This window comes from Sinocyclocheilus anshuiensis, unplaced genomic scaffold, assembly GCF_001515605.1.
Source record: "Sinocyclocheilus anshuiensis isolate Anshui unplaced genomic scaffold, SAMN03320099.WGS_v1.1 scaffold233, whole genome shotgun sequence".
In the NCBI taxonomy this organism is placed as follows: Eukaryota; Metazoa; Chordata; class Actinopteri; order Cypriniformes; family Cyprinidae; genus Sinocyclocheilus; species Sinocyclocheilus anshuiensis.
In genome coordinates, this window is record NW_015540843.1 from 138,774 (window position 1) to 150,493 (window position 11,720).

Sequence of the window (11,720 nt, forward strand, 5' to 3'; positions counted from 1 at the left end):
GAGCCCGTGTTTCCCCAGCAGACTTCTGCCATTCCAAGAGGGTTACAATCACCTCCAATCTTCCATATGCACCTAAGGAATGTTCATATGTGTATTTGCTTCCGAAACCTCCTTCGGGAAGGTTGGAGCTTCGTCGGTCATCCGACGTGACGTCTCCGTTCCCTCCTTCAGGGAACGAGGGTTACCATACGTAACCGAGACGTTTCCAATATGTTGTTACACCAGTATGGAAGAGAAATTATTAAAAAACTGAAAGTAAATGGATTTTTCGACTTGATACTGTACAGTCAGATGGTTTGAATAAAGATATTAATTTGTCTAGTTTTCTGTGAGTGTAGTTGTATTTTTAAAAAGTAATTAATTAATTTATAAATTCATTAATTCATTCATTCTCTTTCTCTTTCTCTGAGTATTTGTCAACTACCAATTGAGTAGATGGTCTATACATTGATTATAGATTGATAGATTGATTGAATTGAAATGTAATTGTATATAAAGATTAAATGTTTCAAACTAATGTGAACACTATGGAAGGTCCTGGGTGACTGAAACTTTTGTTGTGGATTTTAAATGCACTGGGCACTTTTATGCTTTTATGCTTGTAACAGTAAAAGAAGATTGCAAGTATCTCAGCTTGTAATCCTATTTTTATATACACAGTGAATGAATTTTTAGTAATAAAAATTAGTAGTTTTTTTACTAATAAAATAAATACATAAAACATTATATTTATGTTTATAAGATATCTTTTATAAAATATATATTTAATATGCATATGTGTGATTGATTAAAAGAATCTGTTAAGAGTCATTAATCTGTGAATCAGACAACACTGGTGATGCTGTATGTGTTTTTTATTTTATTTTAATTTTTTTCAGTTCAGACTCCTTAAAAAAAGAGACATCTGCAATCAAAAAATGGAAAGTTGTCAGATTTAGTGAAGTAGTTATGGTTTTGTTGGACAGATGTTTAGTGATTCTCAACTGTCTCTGTGTTTTCCCCTCAGTCAAACCTCTGCCTCTGTCGCCGCTGGATCCTCAGTCATCTGTGCTGATCGGAGCGGCCACTGAGCATCAGGATTTGGAGCTGCGGCTACGAGATGTGGAGGAACATAACCATGCTCTGCGGAGAGATATTAGCCTGCCGCCCAGGGTTCCAAACCATAGCAGTCATCATAGCAACAGTCGCCAAGGCAACCAGTTACACACCCATTCCACAGAAGAGGGTACAGGTGATAGCGAGGCTAAAAAAGGGGCAGCCTCGGGCAACAGCTCGGACTGTGTGCCTCAGCCTGTGGTGAACAAATGTGAGGTTAGTATGCTAAATCAAGACTTTACACTGAACAGATTCACCATTATCAAGACCCTAAAGCCGGGCTCACACTGTGCGATTTTGGCCACGATTTGGTCGTCTGAGACAAATTTTGAAAATCCTAAAAAATTCTTATAATCCTAGGCTAAAATCTGTAGTCTTTGATCGCTGGTTTGACATGTTCACCGACAGCCGATTAATGACTGTTGCGATCAAATTTTACCTCAGACAAAATTCTGGCAGTGTCAGAATATTTGGCGCACAGTCCTGCAGTGTGACTTCTCCTACGACGAACATCAAACTGTCTTCGTTTTTCAAGACAAACCATGATCAGAATTAATGCTAGAGATTTCTTCTATCTGCATAAACTCCAGCGCTCCGCCTCTGCTCACGGAAATCATACGATATGTTGCCTTTGCTATATAAACAAATATTGTGTCGCTGTTTTCATGTAGGTGTGTAGAGCTGCTTACACTATTCTTCTTAAATATGCCGGTATTGCCGCCATTCATGTACTTTTCATGATAGCCAACATTTCAGCCTGGTGTGTAGAGCAGCTCGCAGTCACTGAGCGTTTATAGGTTGATAATGTAAAACTACGGACAAGTTTTCTTGCACGCACCCGTTTGCATCTTGACTGTCGTACAGTCTGACATTAATGACAACTGAGATCCCACAGTGTGACATGATCATCATGTTCGTACAGTCTGACAAGTAACAATCGTAAAGGACTATTAAAAATCACACAGTGTGCGCCCGGCTTAACCCTGACTCATCCTCAGATTCCTCAAATCGTATGTTTTGTTGTGGAGAGATGTGCTGAGACTTAACTAAGTGAACAGACAACACCCTAGATACCACCCAGAACATTCTTTGACTGCATAACACCATAGCAACAATTGAGAAGACCCTAAAAACTGTATAGCAATCTAGAATTATGGCATTTTTTTATATTTTCAGAAAACAGTTTCTGTTCATTGGTTTTTCCCTACTTTGTGAATTTAACTATGATATGATTTGATAAAATTGTAGAGTTAGAAATTGTGAACTGAAATGTATGTATTGCATACAGAGTCGGCGCCAGCCCATACAAACTGGGGGCATTTGCGTTTCTAGAGGGGGCCTTGGTAGAAATCGACAAGGTGAGGGGGCACAGGGACCGAAGTGGCCGGGCCAGGCCCCCTTGGGCCCGCTCATGGCGGCGACACTGATTGCATCAATAGACCAGTTTGCAAACAGTGATGACGTTTTTTGTGGGCGGAGCCTATCTGGTGGCAGAAAATGCCAGTTGTCATGTAGAAGTCTATGGAAGCCATGGAATAAAAGAATTTAAAAAAAGGTACATTTGAGTTTATATTTAAAAATTCTGACTTTATTCTCGCAATTCCAAAATTTCTGATAAGAAAAATCAACTTGTCATTCTCTCTCTTCCCCTCGGCTCACAGTCATGAGTTTATATTCCACACGTCTGGCTTTTTTTCCTCAGAATTGACAAACTCGCTATTGTTGAGTTAAGTCGAGTTGTGAAGTCCGAACTAGGAGATATACACTTTCATTTGCGTGAAAAAAAAAAGTCAGAATTGTAATGTAAAATTTTATAGGTTTAAATAGTATTTAATGCTTAAGTAGGGCTAATACAATGTCCCCTATAAACTGCATATGTGAATATTATGTTGACCTATTGTTTAAATAAAAATTATGCTTTAAAAGTAGAGTAATCAGAGCAGGTTTCATCCATAGTCTGTCCGTTTAAACGTCTGCGTTTAGCTTCAAATCACGTCTTTGATGACAGTATTCTATAAAAATGATTTGCATTCCAATTCTGACATCCAAAGGCACAACAATAATTTTTTTTTCTCTTATTCCATGGATTTTACCTGTTTCCCTCCACCTATTACCAGTGTTTTTCTGCCACCACAGTGCGCGCACAGCTGCAAGTGACGTAACTGTGACGTCTACTCCAAATTGGTCTATGCTGCTTCAAACTGTTCTAAATACTACTTGTCTTTCTCATCACAGACCATTCATATTGCCATTGTGTGTGCGGGGTACAATGCGAGCAGAGATGTTGTCACACTGGTCAAGTCAGTTCTGTTTCACAGGTAAATTTAGAGTCTGTGTCTGTCCACATTCATAGGATATTCACTGCTCTCTACATTGAGCAGTATTTTTTTGTTTGTTTTATTTGACTAAACTTAAAACATAATACAAACAAACCCATAAAGACTAATTAATACACATTCCAAAAACTGTCGAGGATAATATACACAAAAAGCCATAAGCTTATTTCCATTGTGGTCCTCTGTATTTTAAAAATGGACAAACAAATCATAAATGGAGTGCAATCAACATCAAGTTCAGAAACTCACAGAACAACTCCTATACATTAATGATAAAAAAGCAATTTTTTAAAGGGATAGTTCACCTAAAAATGAAAATTCTGTCATTAATTACTCACCCTCATGTCGTTTCAAACCCGTAAGACCTTTGTTCATCTTTGGAAAACAAATTAAGATATTTTTGATGAAATCCGAGAGCTTACTGATCCTCCATAAACAGCAACGGAACTGAAACGTTCAAGGCCCAGAAACGTAGTAAGAACATTGTTAAAATGTTCCATGTGACATCAGTGGTTCAACCGTAATTTTATGAAGCTACGAGAATACGTTTTGTGTGCAAAGAAAACAAAAATAACGACTTTATTCAACGATTTCTTCTCTCCTGGTACTGTCCTCCACCATTATCGTGAGTACCACGATGCATGCCGGGAGATAAAAATCGTTGTCGTTATTTTTGTGTTCTTTGCACGCAAAAAGTATTCTCGTAGCTTCATAAAATTACGGTTGAACCACTGACGTCACATGGACTATTTTAACAATGTTCTTACTACGTTTCTGGGCCTTGAACGTTTCAGTTCCGTTGCTGTTTACGGAGGGTCAGAAAGCTCTCGGATTTCATTAAAAACATCTTAATTTTTGTTCCGAAGATGAACAAAGGTCTTATGGGTTTGGAATGACATGAGGGTGAGTAATTAATAGCAGCATTTTTATTTTTGGGTGAACTATCCCTTTAACTTCTATTCTAAAAATACAATCAGCTTGTATCTGCTTAATACAACCAGGTAATTCATTCCTAACAACAGAGCTAGTACATAAAAAAAGAATTCCCAAGATTTCCTATTACATTCTTAAATCTTCAAGGATAAATATCATTACTACTCGCTCTTGTAATCAACTAGGATGCTACATTATAAAGTTGCTGTTTATTTAGACAATGTAGCTCAGTAAGTTTTTTAACAGAGCTCGAGTGTCCAAGTACTTTGCAAGTCTTATTGACCAGACTGAAATTACCATTCTTTCGTTCTGCAATACAATGTAAAAGTAGTAAAGCTAGAATCAGGTCTCTCCTGTAATGTAGTGTATGGAATGGCTTTCACTGTTTTATCACACAGTCAAATAACTTTATTACGCTGTTATGGCTTTATTGTGCCAGTATTACACTCATCTTAGTTTGTAAGGATAAAAGCAATGACATTGATATCTTTTATTCCTTATGCTATTTCAAACTAATGACCACCTTGGCATTGAAGGTGAATTTGAGAATATCCTGGCTTTTTGTATATAATAAAAAGTAATGAAAAGTGAGTAAATTATATCAGAATTTTCATTTTTGGGTGAACTAGTGAATATTAAATGACAGGAAATGTTTGTTCTCTCTGTGTGTCAGACGTAACCCACTCCACTTCCATTTCATCACGGATTCCATCGCTCGAAAGATCCTGGCCGATCTCTTCCACACATGGATGGTGCCGGCCGTTCACGTCAACTTTTATGACGCTGATGAGCTGAAGGTTTGTTCACTGCTTTGGTTTGCTACTGCTTTGCTCAGTAGAGCTCGCTTTTTCAGCAGAATTGATGATGAAAGTATTTTTTCTCTATTCATTTTCTATGTAGGGTTTTCAAAAGATTCTTAAAGATTCTGATTCCTTAACCAAACCAACCAGCTCTGAAATGAATCACATCACTGAGTTAAAGCAGTGTTTATGAATGAATAACTTCTTATTCCTTGAATCATTGCATATTATATAGTCATAACAATCTCTGTTTACACTAGTTGCCGAGTTGGTCATTTCATACTTACTCATTTGTTTTTATTGAAAGGTAATGTACCAAAAAACGTCATTTTTGTCAGACTCTGCTGTCTATAAAGCGTATTTTGTTGGAATGTACTACTTCTTTAAATGCCACTAGGCAACGTTTTTTTTAGCTCTCTAATAAATGTTTTAAAAAATGTTTCACCAGGAATAACCTTTTTTTAAATTTTTTTATCAAATATTGAAGTGAAAAATCTGTTGTTTTTCATTACTACTACTACTTTTTAAAAAAATTTTAAATACATAGGCAGTGGTGTATAAAGTACCTGAAAGCCATACTCAAGTAAAAGTACAGATATCTTACCAGAAAATGACTTTGGTAGAAGTTGAAGTCACCGTTTAGAATATTACTTGAGTAAAAGTCTTAAATATTAAATTATATAAATATAAAAAGCAATACAGAATAATTTTTGCCGTCTACAATTTAGAATGCTCTGAATTTGGAGTTTTAATAGACTAATAAATCAACGTGCGTGCACTCTGTGCTTGATTTGGTGATATAGCCTACTTGATAATGTCAGATCGCACATCATTACAACAACCTTACCATATTATCGCAGACGATGCTGTATCGCACACCCCAGACTCGACTTGAGTGGAAAATTAAATCATCCGGTTGTGTGCGCACTTGTTTGCACATGAGCAAAGATGTTTTTTAGGAGTCTCTCTTTCAAAAGCCAGACCACGGATTCGTCAAACCTGCTTTCCTGCAGTCCATGTTCTTCTGACTTCTGACTATTTTGAAGTAAGTAACGAATATGCTTCGGGGAAATGTATCGGAGTAAAAGTAAAATTTTAATTAGGTAATGTAGTGGAGTAAAAGAAAAAGTTGGCTGAAATATAAAAACTCAAGTAAAGTACAGATACTCCCAAAATATACTTAAGTACTGTAACAAAGTATTATTACCTCGTTACATTACACCACTGTACATACACTGAACAAAATTATAAACGCAACACTTTTGTTTTTGTCCCCATTTTTCATGAGCTGAACTCAAAGATCTAAGACATTTTCTATGTACACAAAAGGCCTATTTCTCTCAAATATTGTTCACAAATCTGTCTAAATCTGTGTTAGTGAGCACTTCTCCTTTGCCGAGATAATCCATCCACCTCACAGGTGTGGCATATCAAGATGCTGATTAGACAGCATGATTATTGCACAGGTGTGCCTTAGGCTGGCCACAATAAAAGGCCACTCTAAAATGTGCATTTTTATCACACAGCACAATGCCACAGATGTCTCAAGTTTTGAGGGAGCGTGCAATTGGCATGCTGACTGCAGGAATGTCAGACCAGAGCTGTTGCCCGTGAATTGAATGTTAATTTCTCTACCATAAGCCGTCTCCAAAGGCGTTTCAGAGAATTTGGCAGTACATCCAACCGGCCTCACAACCGCAGACCACGTGTAACCACACGTCTAATCAGCATCTTGATATGCCACACCTGTGAGGTGGATGGATTATCTCGGCAAAGGAGAAGTGCTCACTAACACAGATTTAGACAGATTTGTGAACAATATTTGAGAGAAATGGGCCTTTTGTGTACATAGAAAAAGTCTTAGATCTTTGAGTTCAGCTCATGAAAAATGGGGGCAAAAACAAAAGTGTTGCGTTTATAATTTTGTTCAGTGTAGGTCTTCCCATAAAAATAGCCATAGATGCTGGTATGACAATAAAAATAAACAAATATAACAAGCATAAAACTATGAAATTATTGACTTCTAGACATTTGAAGTTGAAATTGAAATGTGTGTACAAATATAAAGTACTTTGAAAGTTTAAAGAGCCTGATTTGACTAAATTATCCACTGTGCTTCATGGGAATTCCATTTCTGTTTTCCAGGGTAATTTCTTTAATTGATAGATCACTCTGCAGGATTATGGTGGTTCTTTGCTGAGGATTCAGCAATTATTATTATTAAAAAAATTTTTTTGTCCTAAGTTTATACTTTTTTTCATACAAAGAACTGTTTGCCTACCCCTACTTTCAATATTACCAATATCACAAATCATAAATTCAAAACTGTTAATAATTGCTAATCGTACAAGGGAATAAGAAGCTCAGATTAATTTAACAAAGATCAGTGATCGCAATTGCTATTTCTAACATAAATCTAATCTTTTTAACTTTTCCGGTGTTCTTTAATGTGCTTATTTATGCATCAATAATCAGAATGCAAATGTCCGACATGTAAAAATACTGTAACACTTAATTGTATGTACCACACACAGGAGAAACTATAAACCTGTTAAACATGGACAAGCCATGTTGTCCATGTTTAACATGCTCTGCTGCTTTCATTGCATATTTTCCTGAGAGAGACCAGCTCTGGCATGAGAACCATTTTGGTTAGTCCGGGTGGGAACATGCAAGACTTTTCAAAAATAATTTCAGACTTTTAAAAAATAATTAAATTTTTACTTCCAGAACCTGTAGGGCTGTGATGTTACATACATTGGTGTTCCTTTATGATTATTTGTTTCCTGCTTTTTTCTTTATTGCTGTCTTGAAGTTTTTTGATTTCATTTGATTTTTTTTATATTTGCTCTTTTTGTGCTTGTCAGTCTGAGGTGTCTTGGATCCCTAACAAGCATTATTCTGGCATCTACGGCCTGATGAAGCTGGTGCTGACCAAGACGCTGCCCTCTGATCTACAGAAGGTCATTGTCCTGGATACTGACATCACCTTTGCCACGGACATCGCTGAGCTGTGGGTCGTCTTCCACAAGTTCAAGGGTATTTTTGAATTAACATTAAGTGTATTTGTCATTTGTACTTCACTAAAGTTTTGAATTAAATAATGCAAGAACTTTCAGAAGATTCCCATTAAAAACTGTGTGCATCCCACAGAAATACTTGCCATAACAAGACAACGTTTTGTCAGACGTGACAATCATTAATGTTCAATGAGGCACGTGTTTGCAGCTCAGATCAATAATGTCACAGATCATTCCACCAGACACTGACTGCAGCAACCACAGTCAAAGACGTCAATGATTTTCAGTAATGAATCAGTCTTTGTGACTAACTACATTTGATCTGATGCCTGAAGCTTTATCAACAGAGCAATGGCCAGTGATTTGCATATACACACATCACCAACCAGATACGGGTGGGCGACCTGTACCAGCCTTTGACATGAAATCCTGTTGCTTAGAATCAACAACACACTCTAGTCTGGTTGAATACATTTGATTATTGTGTCTTGAAGGACGGATGCTAAGAAAGCTAGAGATGTCCTTGTCTTATTGACCATTTGTGCTGTTCTTCATGTCATGTGGTGTGACTCCCCAAACTACTTTTTACCTTTTTCAGATGTATACACTCACATGTATTCAAGGTAGAGCTGCACGATTAATCATTTAAAGATCGCAGTCTCGATTCAAACACCCATGCGATCCCATTTTTAAATGACAACGATTCGACCGTGTCTATTAAACCTTTGAAAAATTCATACCAGAACATTCAAATCTGCGTTCGCGCTGCCGCTGACACAAAGAGCAGACAGTTACCATGTTTGGGTAAGAAACCACTTCACAAACATTCTTTTCAACTACACAGTATTATTTCTGTCTTACAGTCATTCATGTTATCACAGAAATACTGGGATGAAAGTTTATAGTTCAGATATAAACAATGATGTGTTAGCAATCAAAATATAGCAAGTCATCTTTTGAAAGTAACTGGCGCTTCAAATAATTTTGTCGATTGAATCATTTCGCCAATAGGTGGCGAAAAATGAGTGTTAAAAAATGTATTTGTTATTGAATCATACATTTAAGAGATTCGTTCAAAAACGCTGATTCATCCAGTAATGAAACGAAGTATTTATTAATTGATTCAAGTCATTGAATCATTCATTCAAACCACTTTTTCATAATTTTAATAGTAAAAATTGGTGTATTAAATATATTTTAAATACATAGCCTATATATTAAAATGTTTAATAATTCATTCAAATTAATTAAACACTTTTAAGTAGTCTGCAGCAATATTTACATTATACACTATACATTATTTTGTTTAGTTCAGAATCGTGATCTCTATTTGAGACAAAAAAATCGTGATTCTCAATTTATCCAGAATCTTGCAGCTGTAATTCAATGTGTAAGGAAACTTACTTTTTTACTTGACTTGACCAGTATCAAGAAAGTCGTGTTGAAAATATCATTGAAGTTTTCCAAAACCATATGAATCCATCATGAATACAAAAGAGTACATTCATTTTAAATTAAAAGATTTCCTTTCCAAAATGCATGTGAAAGCTTTAAATTAACTACACAGATTTTTGTCCATAGTTCACCATAGCTTAGATGCTACCGATCATTAAATACAGATGCATTAATATCACTGTGGGGGTGTTTGTGCATTTCAGGTCAGCAGGTTCTTGGTTTGGTGGAGAATCAGAGTGATTGGTATCTGGGGAACCTGTGGAAGAACCATCGGCCATGGCCAGCACTGGGCAGAGGCTTTAACACCGGTACGCCAGCCAGGTTTCTAATTATCTGACTTTCCTGAAGGGGAAGACCAGTTTTAGAACATATACTAAAATTCCTAAAGAGTTTATTCATGTTTTTGTGATTTTGAACTGGACACTATGTTATAAGTGTGAATTAGTGTAATGGGCAACAAATGATGTTGTGTGTGTGTGTGTTGAAGGTGTGATTCTGCTGTTGTTGGATCGTTTGAGGAAGCTAAAGTGGGAGCAGATGTGGCGGCTGACGGCAGAGAGAGAGCTCATGAGCATGCTGTCTACATCACTCGCTGATCAGGTAAACACATGAGCTCTGTTTTAATCTGCCCTGCTGTCTACTTATATATGAACAATTTAAAGGGTTAGTTCACCCAAAAATTAAAATTCTGTCATTAATTACTCACCCTCATGTCGTTATAACCCATAAGACCTTCGTTCATCTTCGAAAAACAAATTAAGATATTTTTAATGAAATCTGAGAGCTCTCTGACCCTCCATAGACAGCAAGGATACTACCACGATCAAGGCACAGAAACGTAGCAAGGATATTGTTAAAATAGTGCATGTGACATCAGCATGGCCGGACTTACCACTGGGCTTGAATGGGCGGGGCCCCGCATTAACCCGTTTACATTTGTTCAGTTATGTGCCAGTCAGAAATTATTAGCCGCATTTCAACAGCGCGCATGGGCCAGCCAGGGCTAACAACTTCCAGCTTCCAACTACGACATTCGAAGCAATAATCAAACAGCATAAACTGGAATTTGTGGGTTTTTTTCACATAGAAAAAGGACACACGTATTAAATCACGTCTGCGCTGCGCCAAATCGCCGATTAATTTGTGACCACATGGCTACTTTAAACGGTTCCATTAAGCCTTTAGCCCAAAAGAGCACACATTTACAAAGATGATGATATATTAATCCATATTAAATATGAAAAAGCTATTTAGTCAAGAGCAGAGTGATTTTTTTTCTTTTGTTCTTTAAGACAGACTGACAGACAGCAGGTATACTAAAAGCTGCTGTCACTTTCATACCAAATGTTTATATTAACAATGTTAATTAATTAGGCCTATTGGTTATTGTTAATTAATGTTAACAACAAAAGGCAAAATCACTCACTGCTCTTGACTGAATAACATTTGTAACTTTAATTTTAAGAATTAATCTGTTGTTTAATTTAATTATTTTAAATTAAACTTATAAATATACATTTTTAATGTACAGTTTATTCCATCTCTGCAGCATTTCTGTACCTGTATTTTTTCCACCAAAGCGGTTTCTAAAACGAAATTCAGGTCCTGAAACTAGAGTCCTGTTTTTCCGAATATCTGCACGATGTCAAATGTACAATAAACACAGACACAAAATTATGTTTTGCCCCATCAATGCATCTCCTAGCATCACAGTGTTTTGTTTATCAGCATTACACGGACCAGTAAATGGTTCAAACAGGCTATAAGTACAGTCCTTTGCTAAGTTAAATGAATTAGCATTTTAAACAAATCGGTTATTTCAGGGTTTTGATCTCTCAACTGAGAGATCTCATCCTGTTAATTGCATTATAGTGACTATTTAATATTACATCTAAACTTTGACTAGCCTAGACATGTTGCCTATTAATTGTATACAGTATATGAACCTGAAAGCATATTTTAATTTTTGTGTATTTTGTGTTACTCCATAATAATGTTCTAGTTGAGGGCATTTGTAGTATAGGTATGGGGCCCAAACATAACCTCAAGCCCAGGGGCCCCCGGCCCCGTAAGTCCTGCCC

At 36.5% G+C, this 11,720-nt stretch overlaps 1 protein-coding gene across 1 annotated transcript in view; it reads left to right on the top strand.

The window, feature by feature from the left end:
• Positions 1 to 11,720, top strand: part of LOC107687564 (glycosyltransferase-like protein LARGE1) — a 41,682-nt gene that overhangs the window by 15,178 nt on the left and 14,784 nt on the right. The window contains exons 4-9 of the mRNA XM_016484949.1: positions 1,007 to 1,311; positions 3,331 to 3,413; positions 5,038 to 5,161; positions 8,032 to 8,203; positions 9,843 to 9,947; positions 10,127 to 10,239. Coding sequence (XP_016340435.1) covers positions 1,007 to 1,311; positions 3,331 to 3,413; positions 5,038 to 5,161; positions 8,032 to 8,203; positions 9,843 to 9,947; positions 10,127 to 10,239 — 902 coding nt within the window. The remainder of the gene's footprint in view (positions 1 to 1,006; positions 1,312 to 3,330; positions 3,414 to 5,037; positions 5,162 to 8,031; positions 8,204 to 9,842; positions 9,948 to 10,126; positions 10,240 to 11,720) is intronic.